We start from the raw sequence: 21,741 nt of genomic DNA, 5'->3' as shown, positions 1-21,741 counted from the left end.
ATCAACACTCTATTATCAAACTATTTATATTGAATTACTAATGTATCTTAATAGTCCTGATCTCTTGGACCACAAGGGTTCAAGAAATTTGTGGTCACTAACCGTTGGATGTAAATTCAACGGTTCACTCACTCTTGTACTCATTTTAATAAACTTTTTTAAACCATTAAATTAATATCCAACGGTGGGTGACCATAATCTCTTGGACTCCTGTGGTCCAAGAGATCGGGACTGTGTATCTTAATATAAAATGATGAAAAATATATATTGAATTGTGAAACAAATATAATTTTAATAAGTACATTCTACTCACCATATTCAACCTTAATCAAATGTAGAGAAGCTTTTGTATTGCTTGGTTTCCACGAAGAACAACGCAATGAGCACTGGCAGAGGCAACACCTGAAGGAAGGCTAAAAAAGTTTCATATTCATGACCTTTTGCGGGAAATTATCATCTCCAAGACAAGAGATCAAAACTTTGCCACAATTGCTAAATAGTACAATATGTCATGGCCAGACAAAGTCTGGTGCCTGTCAATACATAACACACTGAAATATGTACAACAATACATGTCTGCTTCTCCAAATGCGTTCCCTCTTTATGTTCAGATTGTTGGGAAAGATTGCGAAAAATCAAAGGCTCTCTCAGGATCTGACTTCTCCCAGCCTTGTGTAAATAAAATGGACAAAATTAACACTCTATCTTCCACTAAGAAAAATAATGGGAATACAAAAATAATCTCACCAAACACCGGTGGCTAAACTCTCTCTTGGTTTTTTTTTCTCAAGAGGATTTTCTCTCTCACACAAGTGAGGTTTTCTTATCTCTCAAAACTCTCTATGTTTTGGTATTCTGAAGGATGATTTAAACTGAAGGAAGGCAGCTGCTTTTATAGCCAACGTTCCTGACAAATTGGTGGCCTTGCATGCGAGAGAGTTTTTCTCATTTTCTCTTCCGTTCGTTTTCTTCAAATTTTCCTGTCCTTTCTTTTATTTTATTTTAATATTTATTTTCCTTCTTTTTCTCTCCTCCACTAACGAGGGAAACCCATCAATCTCCCCCTCCCGACTTAGGTGGAGGGCTCCAGCAGTCCAGCTGCTCTTTTGCAAAATTCGTACTTGTCCTTAGGTAAGGACTTGGTCATCATATCTGAACTATTGTCATCAGTATGGATTTTCTCAAGTTGTAATTGCTTTGACTCCAACACATCACGTATCCAGTGATATCGCACATCAATGTGCTTCGACCTCGAGTGAAAACTCGGATTCTTGCTCAAGTGGATCGCACTCTGACTATCGCAATGCAAAATGTATTTGTGCTGCTCTTGCCCTAATTCTTGTAGGAATCGCTTCATCCAAAGCATTTCTTTGCATGCTTCAGTAGCTGCAATAAACTCTGCCTCTGTAGTTGATAGAGCAACACATTTCTGTAACTTTGATTGCCACGAAACTGCTCCCCCTGAAAATGTAATCAGGTATCCTGAAGTAGATTTTCTAGAATCAAGATCTCCTGCCATGTCTGCATCTGTGTAGCCAATCAATTCATATTTTCCACCTCCAAAACACAAACTCATTTTGGAAGTACCCCTGAGATATCTGAGAATCCACTTCACAGCATTCCAATGCTCTCTGCCTGGTTTAGACAGGAATCTGCTTACAACGCCAACTGCGTGCGTTATGTCTGGCCTCGTGCAAATCATTGCATACATCAGACTACCAACAGCTGAGGAATATGGCACCATAGCCATGTTTTCTTTTTCTTTCTCACATGTAGGACTCTGCTTTGAACTAAGCTTGAAGTGACTAGGAAATGGAGTAGAAACTGGTTTTGCTTTATCCATGTTAAACCGCTTTAGTACCTTCTCGATATAACTTTCTTGTGATAACCTCAACTTCCGATTTTTTCTATCACGGGATATACTCATACCAAGGATTCGTTTTGCGGGTCCTAAGTCTTTCATAGCAAAAGACTTGCTCAACTCTTTCTTCAGCTTGCTAATCTTGTCACTGTTTTGTCCTATGATCAACATGTCATCGACATAGAGAAGAAGTATGATGAATTTACCATCATCAAATCTTTTCATAAATACACAATGGTCTGAAGTAGTCCTTCGATATCTATGTTCAATCATGAAGGAATCAAACTTCTTGTACCATTGTCGAGGCGCCTGCTTGAGTCCATATAAGCTCTTCTTCAGCCGACATACCAAATCTTCTTTTCCTTTGACTTTGAATCCTTCTGGTTGCTCCATGTAGATTTCTTCTTCAAGATCTCCGTGAAGAAAAGCTGTCTTCACATCTAGCTGTTCGATCTCGAGATTCAGGCTTGCAGCCAAACCGAGTACAACCCTTATGGATGACATCTTCACTACGGGTGAGAAAATCTCTTCAAAGTCAATTCCTTTCTTCTGACTGAAACCTTTCACAACTAGCCTTGCCTTAAACCTGGGCTTAGAGTTGTTTTCTTCCGTCTTCAGTCGATACACCCATTTGTTCTTGAGTGCTCTTCTACCTTTTGGTAGGTTCACTAGATCATATGTGTGGTTCTCATGCAGAGATTGCATCTCTTCATGCATGGCTTTCAACCACTCATCTTGTTGATCATGAGTCAATGCTTCTTTATAGCATTCTGGTTCTCCCCCGTCTGTTAGGAGAACGTAATCATCTGGAGAGTACCTACTCGGAGGTCTCCGTACCCTGGTCGATCTTCTTGGTTGGAATTCGGCCTCTGGCTCTTCATCGGCTTGTGCTTCTAGCTCTTCATCCGCTGCATCATCTATTATACCATCAGTTGTATGACCATCACTCATGTCACTATCAACTGGTTCATTTATAATAGGATCACTAGCTAGATCATCAGTATCATTGGATTCATCTCGCTCGTCATTGTGCTCCAATGGGGAAGGAACTGGATCTAAGTTAGCTGGATATTCTCTAGGATTATTAGGTTTATCACCTCTTCGAATGTCTTCAATGTTCTGATCTTCAAAGAAGACAACATCTCTACTTCTAATAATTTTTCTAGCTACAGGATCCCATAACCTGTAACCGAATTCTTCATTCCCATATCCCACGAAGATACATTCTTTCGACTTTGCGTCGAGCTTGAATCTCTCGTCTTTAGGAATATGAACAAAAGCTCTACAACCAAAAACTTTCAGATGATTGTAGGAAACGTCTTTTCCCGACCAGAACTTGTTCGGGACATCACCATTCAAAGGCGCTGAAGGAGAAAGGTTGATTAGATCAACTGCAGTCATCAGGGCTTCACCCCAAAAACTTTTGGGCAGCTTGGCATGAGATAACATTGTTCTTATTCTTTCAACAATTGTTCTGTTCATTCTCTCAGCTATGCCATTATGCTGAGGAGTCTTCGGAACAGATCTTTCATGCCTGATTCCGTTACTTCTACAGTAGTTTCTAAATGCCCCCATATATTCTCCTCCGTTATCGGTGCGAATACATTTGAAGCTTCTACCAGTCTCTCGTTCAACGCTAGCATGAAACTGCTTGAAAACTTCATACACTTGATCTTTTGTTCTAAGTGCGTAAGCCCATACCTTCCTGGAATGATCGTCAATGAAGGTAACAAAGTATCTTGCACCACCAAGAGTACTAGTGGTCATAGGACCACAAACATCAGAGTACACAACATCCAATACATTGGGTTTTCTTTGTGCATGACCATGTTGAAACGAAGCTCTATGCTGCTTTCCAGCCAAGCAATGCGTGCATGATTTTAGAGGCATGCCTTTCTTCATCTCAATCAGTGCCTCTCTTTTGGCTAGAATTTGCAGCCCTTTCTCGCTCATGTGACCGAGCCGTTTATGCCATAGCTCGATTGAGTCTTCTGCGAGAGCATTTACGTACCCATTACTGACTTTTGCATGTGTCATGTATAGGGTGTTCTCCTTCTTCCCTCGTGCTAGGACAAGAGAGTTCTTGCTGAGTTTCCATTTCCCTTCAGCAAAGACATTGGTGTATCCTTCATCGTCAAGTAATCCAGTGGAGATTAGATTGAGACGCATGTCTGGAACATGTCTCACATCCTTGAGGACCAAGTGACAACTTGTGTTGGTTTCAAGGGAAATATCTCCTCTTCCCACGATCTTGGACAATTTGTCATTTCCCATCCTCACATTACCAAAATCTCCATTGGTGTAAGATGTAAAGAAGTCTCTCTGTGAGGTGACATGAAATGATGCACCAGAGTCCACTATCCAACATGTATCTTGAGAGGACAAATTAACGAAGCCATCACCACATAGAATAATTACCTCATTTCCACCAGAGGTAGTTGCAGTCGTGTGCCTGGCATTATTCTTTTCGTTACCTCTATCTTGCTCTCGTTTAAACAACCTGCACTCTCTCTTCATGTGGCCTATCCCGCCACAATGGTAACATTCTAGGTCCTTTCTTGTCTTGGACCTTCCTCTCGAGCCATCTCTTGACTTGCCCTTTGACTTGTCTCGTCTGTGGAATTTTCTATTGTTAGTTCTTCCACGATACTCTGAGACGAGGGCTTCTGACTCGGCTACTACACCTTGTTCTTTCCTCCTTGCTTCTTCATTGAACATGCTATCTTTAACTATGTCCAATGTAAGAACGCCTTGAGGAGCTGAATTGCTTAAGGATACTACTAGTGTATCCCAGCTATCAGGCAAAGAGCTGAGTAACATTAATGCTTGTAACTCATCATCAATCACCATCTTCATATTCGTCAACAGGTTGATCAAACCTTGGAAGTCACTGAGATGCTCGGTAACACTTCGACCATCTCTGTACTTAAGGTTTACCAACCGTCGGATAACCGATGCTTTATTTTGAGCGGTCTTCCGCTCGTACATGGACGACAATTTTGTCCATAATTTGTATGCATCCGTCTCTTGTGCCACATGGTGGAACACACTTTGATCCACCCATTGTCGGATTTGTCCGACAACTTTTCTATTCAGAATGCTCCATGCATCGTCTGACTTCCCTGCTGGTTTTTGTCCCAGCAATTGAAGGGGCTCATACAAATCCTTGCAGTAAAGGATGTCCTCCATTCTTGGATTCCAAATGGAGTAATTGGATGCAGTCAATTTTAACATTGTTGCTGATGATGATGACGATGACTCCTCCATCTTAAATTACACAAGAATATAATTTTTGAGCCAAAGCTCTGATACCACTTGTTGGGAAAGATTGCGAAAAATCAAAGGCTCTCTCAGGATCTGACTTCTCCCAGCCTTGTGTAAATAAAATGGACAAAATTAACACTCTATCTTCCACTAAGAAAAATAATGGGAATACAAAAATAATCTCACCAAACACCGGTGGCTAAACTCTCTCTTGGTTTTTTTTTCTCAAGAGGATTTTCTCTCTCACACAAGTGAGGTTTTCTTATCTCTCAAAACTCTCTATGTTTTGGTATTCTGAAGGATGATTTAAACTGAAGGAAGGCAGCTGCTTTTATAGCCAACGTTCCTGACAAATTGGTGGCCTTGCATGCGAGAGAGTTTTTCTCATTTTCTCTTCCGTTCGTTTTCTTCAAATTTTCCTGTCCTTTCTTTTATTTTATTTTAATATTTATTTTCCTTCTTTTTCTCTCCTCCACTAACGAGGGAAACCCATCACAGATTTGCTGAGAAGCCATCACTGCAGAGGTTCTTCCCCACAGGCTTTACAATGCTTGCAAAGTAAACCCCTCTAGATGTTTTCCCAGCTGAAGTTGTCAACCTGAGGGTACAAATATCTTAACTTGAGGGTACAAATTCATGTAAAAAGAGAAATTTAGTTCAGGATTGGTATTAAGGTGTGATAGAGTGTATTATGGTGCACTAGGGGTATTTTTGGTAGTTAAATAGGGTGTACTTAGTTAATTTTACATTTTGATTTAAATATTAGGGTGTACTTAGATTATAGGGTCTACTTAGTTAACTTTATGGTTCATTTAGTAGCACTCTAAATCTTTGGGGTTGTGAGGGTGGATATATATTATTGTCATTAATTGTTATCACTACTAGTTATTTAATTTCTTTCCTTTTTTTCTCCACACTACCTTGATCACCATTATATTCAAAAGAGCAACGCTAGGCATACCACATTTACATACAACCTTTCTAATAGAGGTGAAACCCACCAATACAATGAGGCTCATTTTTTTAAAAAGGTAGTATATAAATGTGATATGACTAACATTTTTGTATTAAAAAATCTCTATCATCATTCAATGGGTATGCATGTGTAGGAAAAATGAAAGGGAATAGAATTCCACAAGATCACAAGATACAAAATCAATCAACCTGTGAAGTGATATTTTTTTTCTTCAGACCAAAATAGAATTGTTTTAAGATTTTCATTTGTGATCTACGCAGACACCATGCCAGAAACATAAGGAACTCCGCTGGGCTTGATCCACCGATCACCCTCAAAGAGCTTGGCAGGGGTGAAAGTGGCAGCTTGGTCGGCAGTAAGCTTCTTGAGGCTTGGCCATTTGACCCTTTGGGCCATGTCAGCCCTAGGACCCCTGTTGCCGTACTCACCAAGAAAGCAAGTGTTGTGAAACTGGGAACCAGCCCATTCTATCCACCCTTCAGGCTGAATGGCCTCATCAATCTGTGAGTTCATCACCACCACCCTTGCAAAGTCCTTCCATGGCCTTCCCAAGTAAGCCTTGTTCTTGTCCTTTACAGCCATGTACTCTGGCTCACCAGTGATGGTGCAGTTTTGGAGGACTATGGCTGTGATCTCGTTCTTGTCGGTCCTGCCTTGGGCTGTCACCATGCAAGACTGTGAATCCCCTGGCTTTCTCACCAGCATCTTGCAGTTTTGGAACAGCGCCACGCCATCCCCGAAGATGAAGTCTACGGTCCCGGTGATGGTGCAGTCCCGGTAGTATTGCCGGTAGGTTTGGGTGTAGAGGGTGTCTTGGTACGCGTCCATATGGCAGTTATAGAAGATGGAAAAGTCAGATTGCACACGCAGTGCCACGGCCTGGTGCTTGATGTGCCCTGCTGTGTTCTCAAATCTTATGTCCTTGGCAACGAAATAGTCTCCAACTGCGGCTGCAAGGACGCAATAAACAAGAAAATGAGTTAGAATTAGGATATAAATCAACTACCAAGAACAATTAATTAATCAATGAATACTGCTAGCTAGGGCATCAAATGTGTTTACTAATTTTATTCACCAATTGATGTGTCATGGTTGATTAATATTTGATGAATAGTCATGTTAGTTATTAAGTGCGTGTTACGTACCGAATGTTGCAGTATGCATAGTTGCGGTGCCATCTGCCTTGTTTTTGCTACCGGAGATCTTTGTCTTGGTAGGGCCATCACCAATCATGAAGACATTGGTCATCTGCCTATCAATGATGATTTCCTCTTTGTAAACTCCCTCCTTAATGTAGATCACAAAGGTCTCATTGCTCTTCGTTGGGACCTCCTTCAAAGCCTCCTTGATGGTCTTGTACTTGCCACTCCCATCCTGAGCCACAACCACGTTGGGCTTTAGGCTCTGTGGGGTGGCAGTCAAGAGCTGCAGCTGGCGGGCACCCATCCATGAAGGCACTGCCTGGTAGTTCCTCTTGCTATGCGCAGAGAGGAGTCTACGGTGAGAGTTTAAGTTGAGAGATCCCAAGAGGGAGGAGATTTGGGTGACCATGGCAAGCCCATTACTCGTGAGTTCTTGTGCTGTCTTCAAAAAGCCCTTCATTTTGTCCCCAGCCTCACCCTTGGTGTCCTTAAACGCATCTACGCAAGTCGCCTGGTGATTGACGGCCGCGCTCAGCCACACTTTCAGATCTTCCAGATAATCATCGACCTTGCTAATCTCGAAAGGCCCCATCTTATCGACAGCGCCGAGGAGATCCTCAACGGCGGTGTTCAACATTTCCTTGCAGACGTCCAGAGCCTGGCTAGCCATGGGATCCTTTGCCAGATCTTTCAAGGTGTCCGAGTTCTGGATCACCTCGTTCACCTTGTCCGCTGCCACCTGGAACCCGGCCTTGACCAGCTCTTTAGGGTCGGTGGTGTCACCGGCCACCTTCTCGAGGCTGCTCTGGCAGGTTTCTTTGTAGCTGGTCGGCTGGCAAATCGCCTCAATGGCCTTTTTCGACTTGGCGGGCTTGGCTGCGGATTTGGCGAGTTTTTTGGCTTTAGATTTCATGATACCTACCGTCACTCCCACTGCAATCACCACTACAAGCAAAACAACCACACCGATGATGATCATCTTCTTCTTCTTGGCATCCATCTTCGATGATTTAAGCTAAATTAATACGCACTTGTGTTTCGAGAAAGAAAAAGAATTAATTGGAGAAGAAAGAAGTAATCAAAACTGGGATTGTGTTCGTGTTTTTCTTTCTTTTTTTATAATTTTTTCCCTTTTCCGGTGAGCTGCAGAGCGCTGTTGGGGCTTCGCTTATTGGAAGAAGGACTCGGATGCCCCCACAGCTCTGTTCTGATTTGGTATGGGGAAAAGGCATGAAATTTATAGGGAACACACCATCCAAAAATTTCTGAATGACAGTTAATTCCGTTAGAACATGTTAAGGTGGGAGATGACGAATGTTGAGTCAAGACAAAATAGAGGTGGTAATATGTTTTCTAAATTTGGATATGATCCAAATTTGAACATGTTACATGTAAGCCAAGTTTGCATTTGTCCACCCACGCACTGGGTTTACTCTCCCATTTACTTCTACAGAGGTAGTGCGTAACAGTGGCTCCCTTTAATCATGGACTATCAGTGCATGGCTAGAATGTTTATATTTAGCTCTACTTTATTAATTAGCTAGTCAAAGGGTAAGTTTGGGATATTCTATCGAATCACATTTTCTAATTACTTAACCATTTCCAACTAATATTTTTTATTTTATTTATATTATTTTAAATAATTCTATACTTAGATTATTCGATAATGTTAAATTTATCATATTTATATACCACATTGTATACTATCTTTCTAATAAAGGTATGCGTTTTGTATGTTATTCGCATACATGAGTTGATACGCAAAACTTCCCGAGGTTGCGTGGTGCTATAAACACCTTCATGAGCTCTAAGGTTCGCTCGTTATCTAGGACATTAGTAGGTGACGCTATACTTGGTCCAACCGCAAAGATAGTGAGAGCAGATTATTGCCAGGAAGCTTGACATACTGTTGGTTAATGACAGTTGGCTTGCTACATTCCCGAATTCTGAAGCAGACTTCACAGGGGACTAAGGTGGCGGTCCTAAGCCATGAGCAAGTTAGGCAGTTGTCTACCCAAAAATTTTCCCAAAAAAATAATACGCATATGTAAGGTAGGCACTAGGTAGGCAAGGTAGGCAAAGTTGGTATGAGCTTCAGCTCCCAAAAAGCTTCTCAGGTCCCCACATGATACAAATTCAACATACTTTCACAATTTTTCATGTCATACCTTTTCTATCTGGTTTCTTTACTGCAGTCCTAATTCCCAAATAATATTTTCCACGCTCCCTCGCAAATATTTTCAGACTCCCTCTTGTATTTGGTTGGAATTGATTATGATAATTTTAATAAAGGGATACTTATTTTAATTTATATTTATTTGGTTTGTTATACTATATTTCTCTTTTGTACTCAAATTCAAGGTTGATAAATTAAGAAATATGTTGTTATATGTAAATTGCAAAAAATGTTGTGATATGTGGGGTTGGAAAAATTGTGATTTATGAAACTGCTGGATATATTTATATATGCTTTTTGATGTACAATAGACAACACACCATGATATTGTTCATAACAACTTTAATTTTTCATAAACAAGTAAAGTTCAAAATTTAAAACAACATCACTCATAAGATAACTGATGCCTATAACTAGAAGTACCATAAGCTCTATTGGTTTTTGTGATGTTGTAAGTCGAAAAATACATCAGTGTAATATAAAATTTTAATGCTACAAACCGTATTTAGCATTGGAACTATTAAAACTGCCGATACCGTTGTAGATTTAGGCATTCAGAATCAACGTTTTTTTGACACACGGAAGGAACTTTAGCATCAGTGTTTATTTATAAAACTAATGCTTTAAATATATAAAGGCAATCCAACTAGCTTTCCAATCAATTCATTTTCATAAACATATAGAACTATACATATGATGCTTGCTTACGAGAAAAATGCCCGCCTGCTTCCATAGAATAATATCGTGCCAATGTAGATCTAAGTATGGTCATATTGGTCTATAGCAGTGACGGATTCAGAATTTCAAATTCAAATAGGCAAAAATTTACATACAAAACTTGACAAGAGCTTATAATAGCACTATACCAAATTTTGCCATTACCAATGGATAATATCGTTGCCAACAGCTATAACCCTCAAGAAAGGAGAAGGCGTCTCTAGTTTGCAAAGGTAATCATGAATGTTTGTAAATTGTATGTGCGACCATGGTATTACTATTTAATAAATTACTTACAAATCGCCTCTCAGTAGGACAAATGCATTTTATGTTTGTCTCAATCAGATGATACATATATAGATAAAGTTTTATATATTTTCCTTCTTTTATTTGATTTCTGCACCTAACTTTGAAATTAGAAAGTTGTGTTATTTTGTTAGTTTACACAAGTCAGACGTAACTAACAAATTTGATGAGTTATCTTTTGGATGTGGGGCAGAAATACGTGAGGAATTATTGCCACAAGAAAACGTAAGAATCTCGGTCAATATGAAGCATCCCAGCTAATATCCAGAAATCATATTTAACCCTTAGGTTGCGTTCTAATGATTGTTTAAAAGGGCAAATTTTTTTTTTTTTTTTTTGTTTTTTGTTGAGAGAAGGCAATATGATTTTCTTTATTAGAGAAAATGAGACAAGTATAAAAGATGGGCTTATATCCCAAAAAACTACTTGTTACAGTTCTCAAATAGAACATTTTTAAGAAACTTTGGGAGCTCTTCGAGTCAAGAGATAGCTGAGCGGCAGATAAGGAAATAACCATCTCCAGTGACCTGAGACAACAAATGGGCTAACTTTAAACCTCAAGAGCATAGGAGTTTGACGGACCCAAGATTTCAGAATGGCGTGGGCTAAATTTAGCTTACGTACAAACATATTGAAAACTAAATGGTACGAGTAAATTTCATTGATAACAAAAACCTATTAAAATCACTAATTATTGATTCTTTTTGTTTTTTTTTGGGTAAAGGAGAGGGGGAATGTCTATGCCTAGTGGGAGTCTAATTTTTTCACGTGGGATGTGGGGTTTAGTTCTTTTGTTGGTTAGCCTAATTCTACTTGGATTAGTTAATAATATTTTATTTGTATAGCCTAGTCCTAATGGGAATAGTTAATAATACTTATTTGGATGAAGGTTTGTTTGAAATTGAAAGTAATTATGATAAAATTGGTTGCCATTTACAGCCACTGATTGATGGCAAAGAACCAATATTTTTCTTTTCTTTTTTTTTCCTTTTTTTGTTTGTGTGTAATCTGACCTAGGCTAGAGTATTAATTTAACTTTTAAAAAAAAAAAAAAAAGTTACCTGGGCTGCTAGTGGGTACGTCCCTCTCATCCGTATGTACGTAGCAGTTCAAATTCACAAAAATGTCTAAACAAAATTGTTAATGGGTACAACTAGCTTAACAAAAATGTGTGATATATATATTCATATTCATAAACAAAGGGAAGGCATCCCACAAGATCACAACTTCACAAGACACAGAATCAAGCTGTGAAGTAAAATTGTTTTTCTTTTCCTAAGAAAAGAATTGGTGTTGTAAGATTTTTCATCTGGGGATCTACACAGACATCATGCCAGAAACATAAGGAACCCCACTGGGTTTGACCCATTTATCACCCTCAAACAACCTCGCAGGGGTGAAAGCCGCAGCTTGTTCTGGAGTAAGCTTCATTAGGGTTTGCCATTTGACCCTCTTGGACATGTCAGCCCCAGCACCCCTGTTGCCGGACTCAGCCACAAAGCAACTAGTGTGAAATTTCTCACCAGTCCATTCTGTCCATCCTTCGGGCGCAATCGCATTGTCAATCTGCGACTGTATCACCACCACCCTTGCAAAGCCCTTCCATGGCCTCCCCAAGTAGGCCTTGTTTTTGTCCTTTACAGCCATGTAGTCTGGCTCACCAGTGATGGTGCAGTTTTGGAGGACAATGGCTGTGATCTCATTCTTGTCGGTCCTGCCTTGGGCCGTGACCATGCAAGACTGTGAATCCCCTGGCTTTCTAACCACCATCCTGCAGTTTTGGAACATCGCCACACCATCTCCGAAGATGAAGTCCACTGTCCCGGAGATGGTGCAGTCACGGTAGTATTGCCGGTAGGTTTGGGTGTAGAGGGTGTCTTGGTACGCATCAATGTAGCAGTTGTAGAAGATGGAAAAGTCTGATTGCACACGCAGTGCCACGGCCTGGTGCTTTGCGGCTCCCGCTGTGTTCTCAAATCCTATGCCCTTGGCAACGAAGTAGTCTCCAACTGCGGCTGCAAGAATGCAGTAAATGAATGAGTTAGAATTAGGATATGTAAATAATCAAAATAAATTAACTAATGAGTACTGCTAATTTTATTTACCAAATGCCGTGTCAATAATTTGTGACTGACGTACATTATTTTAGCGAACATATTTAGTGAATAAATATGTTAGGTGTTATGTGTTACGTACCAAATGTTGCAGTATACATAGTTGTGGTACCATCTGCATAGTTTTTGCTACCGGAGATCCTTGTCTTGGTAGGACCATCACCAATCATGACGACATTGGTCATGTCCTTATCAACGATGACATACTCTTTGTAAACTCCCTCCTTGATATAAATCACAAAGGGCTGGGCGCTCTTCTTTGGCACCTCCTTCAAAGCTTCCTGGATGCTCTTGTACTTGCCAGTCCCATCCTGAGCCACAACCACGTTGGGCTTCAGACTCTGCGGAGTGGCAGTCAAGAGATCCAACTTGCGAGCACCGATCCACGACGGCAGCGGCTTATAAACCCTCTTACTCTTCTGGTCACCTGACGAAGAACCGAGGAGTCTGCGGCGGTGGGTGTTTGAATTGACGGATCCCAACAGTGAAGAGATTTCAGAGACCATGGCAAGTCCATTGCTTGTGAGTTCTTGCGCGGTCTTCAAAAACCCCTTCATTTTCTCCCCGGCCTCACCCTTGGTGCCCTCAAACGCGTCCAGGCAAGTTTGCTGGTGGTTGACGGCGGCGCTCAGCCACACTTTGAGGTCCTCAACATATTCATTCATCTTGCTGGCATCGAACGGCCCCATTTTATCAACGGCTCCGAGGAGATCCTCAGCGGCTGTATCCAGCATTTCCTTGCAGACGTCCAGAGCCTGGCTGGCCATGGGATCCTTGGCAAGATCTTTCAAGGTGTTGGAGTTCTTGATGACCTCGTCCAGCTTGTCCGCTGCCACCTGGAACCCGGTCTTGATCAGCTCTTTCGGGTCGGAGGTGTCGCCGGCCGCTTTCTCGAGGCTGCTCTGGCAGGTTTCTTTGTAGCTGGTGGTCTGGCAAATAGTCTCAATCGCCTTTTTGGACGAGGAGGTTCCTTTGTTCTGTTTCGCGCTTTTTCTGCTGCATGTGACACCCACCGCCACCGCCACTATCATCGCCACCCCAATAACAGAAAACACGATGATTAATGCGATCTTCTTCTTCTTTGAATCAGCCGCCATCTTGGATGTTTAAATTAATAAAACAAACAACTACAACAACGCTAGGTAACACACGTGTGAATGAGAAAGAAAATGAATTAATTGGAGAAGAAAGTAATGTACACTTTCTTTTTTTATAATTGTTTTTCTCTTTCTCCAGTGAGCTACAGAGCGCTGTTGGGGCTTCGCTTGTTGGAGGATGGTTTTTGGTGCCCCAGAGGCTCTGGTCTGGTTTGGTCTGGGGAAATGGCATGGAATTTATAGGAAGACACAAACCTAAATTTTCTGAATGGCAGTTTATTCTGTTAGGAGATGGAGGTTGGAGATCACTCAGTCACGAGTCAAGACAAAATAGAGGGTCGTTAATCATGTTCCCTAAATTTGGGAGTATTCAAATTAAGACATACAAATATCGTATTAAGCTGTTAGTAAGTGACTTAATTACATAAATTGGGGGAAGATTAATGGCTAATTTTATGTTTTGTTTTGGGTTTTCCTCTTTTTGCTCAATTAGTGAGCGGGTAATATTTAGTTACGAGTCTCCTTCAATCGTGGATTGCCATGCAGTTACTATAGAAAGTATTACTATACATGGAGCTAGCTAATCACGTCGGACAAGATATATTTTTTGGGGTCAAATCATCGGACAAGATAACTGGGATATATATTTTTTTTGTCAAAGTAATTGGGATATATTGAATCATGTTACATGTGTATATGGTATCTTGTGCGTCTAAATAGCATTATTAATTCATTGTGATAATCGGGATTATCTATATTTGGCACTATAGTAATTTTGTACTTGTTTTTGTTACTTTTATCAATAAAATACTCACTTTTATAAATAAAAAAAAGAATAATCGAGATTTTGATTAACTTGCCTAATTTTAGCAGATAATATTTGTCTTTGCCAAAGATGGGTGCACATGTACAGACATAATTGTTAGTAATAAGCTTGAACTTTAAAATTAATAATGTTAAGCTATATTGTAAGAGTGTTGCTATTTCCATCCACCTATCCTATTTTCCCACCCACCATATAAATTTTAAAAAACACAATCCTATTTTTATACCCACCAATATTCCTAAATACCCTTTTAATTATTACCTCATTTCCTCTCTCCTTTATTCTCTCTCTGTGACGGCTCACACATCTCTCTCTCATTTTTGCTCTATCTTATTTTCCCTCTCTCACACTCCATCTTTGTCTCTGTCTCTCATGTTTACTGAACTAAAACAGTTTTTTGCTGTAATTTTTATTTTTATTTTTGTAAATATGGATTATGTGAATATAATCACATTTATGCTCTTAGCTTTCTACTATTGTAAATAAACTTTTTCTCCAGAGTTATCCAAGGACCGGTAATCTTTTGAACTTTGCAATAAAAAAAATATAAAATGCCCATTCTTAAGACATGGGAATGTCAAAGAGTACAAAGCCAAACAAATAAGGGAAAAACAACAGTACTCGCCTTCTTCACCTTCTCATGAGCAAGGAGTCGTATTCTTGTGTTTTTTTTTTCACTCTGTCAAACGATAGAGTTACTTGAGAACTAAGAAGTCTGCCTTTTTTTTTTTTTTTTTCCTCTTTCTTTTTCCGTAAGTCCTTAAGTCATTTTACAATATGGTTAAATTTGTCTTTAAAAGTATAAAGATAAGGTGGGTGGAAAAATAGAACAGGTGGGTAGAAATAACAGCACTCTATTGTAATTATTGAAAAATTTGTTGATGTAACATCTGAATATTGTATCATGCCAACAACCAAAAAAAATCTGAATATTGTATATTATTTTGGTATAATATTCAGTGGATATTCCTGATTTCCTTCCAATTTCTATAAGTTTATAATGACATTGGATATCACTGTGTAAAGAGAAATGAGTGGGATAAATATTCCAAATAAAACAAAAAGAGATTGAAATTTCTATAAAGATGTAAGAGAGAATCATGGAGGGTACATTAATAGATCGGCTGCACGCTTCTCCTCTAAATTGTTTTTCCTTGTACATAAAATTTATTTTGACATCAATGAGACTAGTTTTGATGCAGTATTTGCCTATTGGGGAAAAAAGGATCTTGTTTGTTTGGGAGTTTTGTCCTGAGAGTTTCAGAGTTTAGCTCTCTGAAGTTCTAACTTGGCAATAGTACCCAAGTGGACTTCATCTGGACCATCTGCTATTCTCAGTGTTCTTGCCGTGGCCCATAGATGAGCCAGACAAGTGTCGGATGACAAGCCAGCAGCGCCATGCACTTGCATTGCCATGTCAAGCACCATCAGCGCCATGTTTGGGGCTGCTACCTTTGCCATTGCTAAAGTTCCTCGGGCTTTTTTGTTTCCAAGTCTATCAAGTTGATCAGCTGCCTCCAGAACCAACAATCTGGTTTTCTCTAGCTCTATTCGACACTGCAACACAGAAAGCCGATTTAGAAAAGAGTCCAACATTATTGCAGTAAGAGATGAATCTGAAGATATGCAAGGAAGATTCAACTCAGATCACTTCTTAAATCATTTGAACAGCTGGAAAGCCTGGAGTTCTTAAACATCAGTGTTGCATAATCAGTCTCTGTTTATAAATTTATAAAAACATAAGTTTCTCAATTATGCTATTGAAGGGTGTAAAATTATCATACCTTTGCAATATCTGAACGAAATGAGCCCTGTTCAGCAATCAACTTCCCGAAAACTTTTCTACTAAGAGCCCTTTGAGCCATTATCTGCATGCCACGCTCAGCAGCTCCCATCAGTCTCATGCAATGGTGCAACCTTCCTGGGCCTAGTCTACCCTGCAGAAATTAAGTTTGCTTTAATAACTAAAGCAAACTGAGGATAACTACACAGTGAACCTAGGATATGTCCAGTCACAAAACCAACAAGAGCTCACCAACAAACTAATTAAGTCCTCAAAAAACTAAGAATCATCTCTTAATTTGCAGAAAGAAATCTCAGAAATGAAGATATTTCATTTTGCGTTATAGGCCAGCCTGCGGTGATACACACATACTACAAGCTTCTAACAGGACATTGGAGATGATCAAAGTCCTTAATCATGCAAGTTGCCAAATCAAATTGTTGATTTACCTCAGAAAGCTTGAATTTTTAAGGTTAGAAATTTCAAATATCATTTGGTGAGGTTGAAAGTATAGTACTCAACGAAAAATTGCAGTAAGAATCAAATCCAACTTAAAATACGGATATCAAAATTGCAATATGTTACTCAGAAAGCAGTGAACAATACCTGTGCAATCTCAAACCCACGTCCTTCTCCTAGTAGAATATTCTTTGCTGGGACACGTACATTCTCAAATAGTACTTCTGCATGCCCATGAGGTGCATCATCAAAGCCAAAAACTGTAAGTGGTCTCTTTATGTGTACACCTGGAGTTTGGATATCCACTAAGATCATAGATTGCTGCTTATGCATGGCAGCATTGAAGTCGGTTTTTCCCTACATTGTATTCAGATAAACTTCATTAATTATATAAACAATGAACTGAACAATTAATTAAATGGCATACAAGAAGAACTAACCATAACTATAAGAAGTCTGCACCTCGGATCCATAGCGCCACTTGTCCACCATTTTATTCCATTGATTATGTATGAATCTCCTTGTCTGTACATGAAGTTCAGAGGCAATCATAAATATATATCCAACAGAAACTTGAAGAAAATGGCATATAACGCATCCAGTGATTGCAAATATTTGTGGAAGAAGCTTGGATGAAAATATTGAGATCTGAGATACGTTTCCTATATAATTTCATTGAAAGCTGCTGTTTTTAAAATCAATGATTTTGAAAAAGAGGACACTGCCATAAATATAGATGCTGCATAAACTCACCTTTTAATAGAACACTCGATATTGGTTGCATCAGAGGATGCAACTCTAGGTTCCGTCATTGCGAATCCTGACCTGATTTTTCCCTCAAGCAAAGGAAGAAGCCATTCAAGTAGCTGCTCTTTGCTCCCATACCGCAACAATACCTAAAGTAAGGGGTTCAGTGTACAACCAGATCAACAAACCACGCAAAACGACAGACATTTTACAGAAAAGAAACTAAACAAAAACCATTGCACTATTTAAACATATGTTCATCTGCATATCATTAGGATCAAGAGATGCTTCTCCAGAGAAGGAAGCCATTTGGTTGTAACACTGGTTGATCATTCATAAGCAGTTGGTAATGTAAAAACGTTCCTACCTCCATATTTCCCGTGTCAGGTGCACCACAATTGAACACTTGTGGAGCCCAAACAGAACGACCCATGATCTCACAAAGATATCCATATTCGAGGTTTGAAAGACCTGCGCCCAATAAGCGATCGTAGGTATTCTCCGATAGAAGATGATTGCTTCCATCAAAAATCAATTTTCTGGCCCTGGCAGCACTATCAAACTTCACACAAGTACAAAGGCAGAAGCCAATTATGTCCGTTGGAAAAAAAAAAAAAAAAAAAAAAATTATGTTGCATATTCCAAACTGGGAAAAGTAAACATCAGACACATACAGGTATCCATAAGTTCCATAGGCCTTCTTTCTTTGCTAGCTCCTTTAACCTCTCCTCCTCTGGATGGACTGTCCAACGTGAGGTAGACTCAGCAAGTTTGTAGAATTCCTTTTCCATGGGATATATGTGATCTTCCAGGAACTTTAACAACCTGTTTCGCAATTCCAAAACCCTTTTACCGGGGACAAACTTCCCTCCCCCTTTTGAAAATACTTGATCTTCACTTTCTTGTCCAGATCTTTTCAAGTAGTCTTGAGAAACAAAAGCGCCTTAGGCAACAGTTTGGTATATCAATAATCTTGCAAGTAATTATTGTTGAAAACTGAGAGATTTTTTTTTTTTTTATCCATGTGCAAAACATGTAATTCAAGGTCAACAAAATTTTCAGATGGCATCACTACCTGATGGAGGATGCTTGGGAAGCACAGATTCTCGTCTAATAAATTCCCATGCAAAGTCTATAATGAAATTAGCTCTTTCCCCTGCATGCTGGGCGCTCTCTCCTCCTGAAGCATTACCCTGCATTGTAATGGTCAATTATCACTTAACTCCATTATACAACATCCCTGTAACTTGATTGCACAACATCCCATGGCAAAAGGGTTTGCACTAAACTGAACACTCAATTTTAAACTATTGCTCCAGAAGATACCATGATCCATCTACTATATATCCCTGCATAAATTGATGCTCCGCGAAATAAAGAAAAGGCAATATAGAACTTCCACTCCGAAGATGGCCATGGCTTTCCCTGCAATGCAACATTTCCAGCGTAAGTCTGTCAGTGAACAGAAATTTTCAAAAAACAGAAAATAAACCACCCGCAATAACCATGTACGGGACCATCAGGTGGACAACATTCATGACAATCAGCTATATAAAACGATTTTGAACACCTAAACTTAAACACTACTAATTAACTTATATGGGCCAAAGTTCATTATGTAGCTTTATCAACCATGGGAAAATATCAGTATTAACACCATCTATTCTTAATGTCTTTGACAACCACCTATGTATCAACAGTAAATGACGACGAAATGAGCCCACACAACACTGTTCATTCAATGTTAATGTACTGTTGGCTTACAGATGAAGAGCAGTATTCTGCCACATACTGTGCCTGAGACGGAATCCCTTCTGGAACCCCAGTCTGTTCCAAACCTTCACCATGTTCAACCCCAAGGTCCACGTTGTAAGGCTGCAAAGGAATGAAAGTAGTAATCAAAGTGAGAAATCCCAGGATAATACAATTATCTAGACTATCTCCAAGGCAAAGAGTTGAGTTTGAAAATAGGCAAGTACCAAAGAGCTGTACGCAACATCACACATTTGGTTTCCAAGAGTAGACAATTCCCAGTCAAGAATGCCAATGACTCGATCCTGCACATTAAGAGTTTTGCATCAGATGCCCACTCAGATTTTTAAGCTGTATATTCTAAACTTCAACGATACTAAGATCCATCCAAAGTATAGCATGATAAAAGGAAGAGAGAGAGAAAGCGAGAGACACGTAAGTTTGTATTTTGTTATTGAACATAAATTTTGACGACTGAAATGCATCATCCTCAAAAGATTTTAGAGTCCAGAACAGAAGTAGATTGATCGAAAAGTTCTCTAACACACACAAGCATGGATATTATCTCCATGTAAGCACTCAATATGGACTCTTAGAGTACCAACCTCAATAGGATGAAACACAAGATTGTCAATGCGAAAGTCCCCATGAACTAAGCCAGCTGCAGCTCCTGAAGAATCTTCAAGAGGAATGTGCTGCTGTAACCAATCAATCAGCTCAAACATCTTTGGATTCCTCTTGGGCTTGCCCTCACCAGTTGAGGCAATATATTGCTTTGCCCACCTCTCTACCTAAGAATAGCATAGGAGTCATAAGCCCCACCAAGTTATAAGAAAAAGAGTTTTGATCAATAGCTTTTCAAGCTCATTTTAGGCTCCGATACACGCATATTAAGTTTTCAACTGGTACCCTTTACCCCTTTTCACATACTGAGCAAATTCGTATACGATTTAGCAACCAATATTTATGCACCTGCCGTTTACAATAGTTGTCGCGGCGCCCATATTTTCCTAGACCAATGGCATCAACATCAGCAGAATGTAGGGATGCTAAAGCTTTTGCCGTTGCTTGGTAAAGTGCCCTCCTCTTCTCAGGTGTTACACCCTAATCAAACAGAGAAAATAACATAAAACAACCAAGAAGCGAGTTATTTACCACCGGAAAATCAACAAACCGTGCTGAAGGAAGAAAAATTTAAATCGCTTAAAAAACAAGCAAACCACCACTAAAGCTATAATGCCAATCCAATATGCACATCAATCATAGTTGACAAAGGAAATTGGTACCGGTAGCTTGGGGTCGAGAAAAATGCGTCCTTCCAAAAACTCCATGATGTAAAAGGGTGTTCCAATCACGCTTGGGTCGGTACACAAACAGAACACCTTAGGAACCGGAACCAGTGTATGAGTACCCAATGCCTGAAGAACCTGTGGCCAATAAGAGAAAAAAAATCTTTTTTTTTTTTCAGCTAAGCAGAGTATCTTATCTAAATCTTTATTTTTTGATTAAGTTTTGACAAAAAAAATGCAAAAAATACTGTCTTTTTGCTGCTCTTTCTAAGCAATCAAATAACATAGCAGATCGAATTGTGAGTAAAAGAAAAACAAAAGAAGAGATGGAGATATTAACCTGGAACTCTCTCTCGACGGCATGAGCAGACGGGAGCAACTTCCCCGCAGGCTTCTTTCTCAAAACGTAGCGTTTCAGCGACGCCCCCGAACTCACCTCCAGCTTATACGTCGGGTTCGATTGCCCATGCCCAAACTAATCATTCCACACACGACCCAAATATCAAAATCCAGAAACGCACACATACACACATACATATACTTGTATAGACAGAGAAAGCGAGAACCTTCGAGACTGTGAAATTAGAGGGAGAGGGAGGAAAGCCAGTGACGTTAGTGGAGGCGTAGGAAAGCAAGGCCTTGAGGTCGAAGTCGAGAGCTTTTCGATCCATTTCGATATCTTCGATAGGTTTACCAAACAAAAAAAGAAAGAAAAGAAAAAAGATGAAAACTTTTTGAATTAAATTAAATTGGTTTTGGCGTTCTTGTTCGTGTAGGAGCTTGTGGTGTTTCTGGGCGAGATAAGCGTTGAGCAGCTGAACGATTCTTAACGCCTGACTCAGTCTCCTCCCTCAGTGTCATTTGCCTCATAAAAAACAAATCAAAATTAAACCGAGGATGAGGGGAATGGAGTGCACGCTCTCGAGTGCGGAATTCGGACCCACGCGCAGGTTTTGCGGTTCATCCTGCACGTGCGTGGCGTGTGTGGGTTTCCCGGGCGTGTTGGATTTTAGTGGGCAATGTTTTGGCGGATAGGGAAAAAACGCGTGGCAAAAAGAGGATATGTGGATATGAATACTTTGGAAGGGGCAACGTTTCGACAGCCGGCTGTCGACGACTCGACGCAATCTCATTTCATCTCATGTCTTTTTAAGTTTTGTATGTTCGAATATCCACGACATTATAATTGTGCTTATGATTGAGAAATTTTATTTTTCTTTCTTGAAAAACAC

General features: G+C 39.8%; 3 protein-coding genes across 5 annotated transcripts; all 3 read right to left on the bottom strand.

Moving 5' to 3' along the window:
• LOC18788357 (putative pectinesterase/pectinesterase inhibitor 28) lies at nucleotides 6,208–8,613 on the bottom strand. Its single transcript, XM_007225645.2, has 2 exons — nucleotides 7,247–8,613; nucleotides 6,208–7,051 (listed from the first exon to the last, which is right to left on the bottom strand). The coding sequence occupies exons 1-2, from the start codon at nucleotides 8,241–8,243 to the stop codon at nucleotides 6,354–6,356; spliced, it is 1,695 nt and encodes a 564-aa protein (XP_007225707.1). The 5' UTR covers nucleotides 8,244–8,613; the 3' UTR covers nucleotides 6,208–6,353.
• On the bottom strand, nucleotides 11,579–13,704 carry LOC18791671 (putative pectinesterase/pectinesterase inhibitor 28). The gene is made up of 2 exons (XM_007221769.2): nucleotides 12,639–13,704; nucleotides 11,579–12,457 (listed from the first exon to the last, which is right to left on the bottom strand). The coding sequence occupies exons 1-2, from the start codon at nucleotides 13,651–13,653 to the stop codon at nucleotides 11,760–11,762; spliced, it is 1,713 nt and encodes a 570-aa protein (XP_007221831.1). The 5' UTR covers nucleotides 13,654–13,704; the 3' UTR covers nucleotides 11,579–11,759.
• LOC18791656 (probable acyl-CoA dehydrogenase IBR3) lies at nucleotides 15,524–21,741 on the bottom strand. 3 transcript variants are annotated; one of them, XM_007225210.2, is made up of 16 exons: nucleotides 21,076–21,741; nucleotides 20,850–20,984; nucleotides 20,507–20,647; nucleotides 20,193–20,324; nucleotides 19,826–20,011; nucleotides 19,448–19,525; nucleotides 19,233–19,343; nucleotides 18,795–18,893; nucleotides 18,544–18,661; nucleotides 18,143–18,411; nucleotides 17,836–18,030; nucleotides 17,475–17,617; nucleotides 17,162–17,246; nucleotides 16,869–17,078; nucleotides 16,264–16,416; nucleotides 15,524–16,036 (listed from the first exon to the last, which is right to left on the bottom strand). In XM_007225210.2, the coding sequence occupies exons 1-16, from the start codon at nucleotides 21,178–21,180 to the stop codon at nucleotides 15,740–15,742; spliced, it is 2,457 nt and encodes an 818-aa protein (XP_007225272.1). In that variant the 5' UTR covers nucleotides 21,181–21,741; the 3' UTR covers nucleotides 15,524–15,739. The 3 variants fall into 3 exon arrangements, with proteins under 3 accessions (XP_007225272.1, XP_020419363.1, XP_020419369.1); XM_020563774.1 differs by having other exon boundaries at nucleotides 18,143–18,393; XM_020563780.1 differs by lacking the exon at nucleotides 15,524–16,036 and having other exon boundaries at nucleotides 16,368–16,453.

The sequence above is a fragment of the Prunus persica genome, chromosome G1, assembly GCF_000346465.2.
Source record: "Prunus persica cultivar Lovell chromosome G1, Prunus_persica_NCBIv2, whole genome shotgun sequence".
NCBI classification, from domain to species: Eukaryota; Viridiplantae; Streptophyta; class Magnoliopsida; order Rosales; family Rosaceae; genus Prunus; species Prunus persica.
Note: the sequence above shows the minus strand (reverse complement) of the source record. Positions and strands in the feature narration are given on the sequence as shown.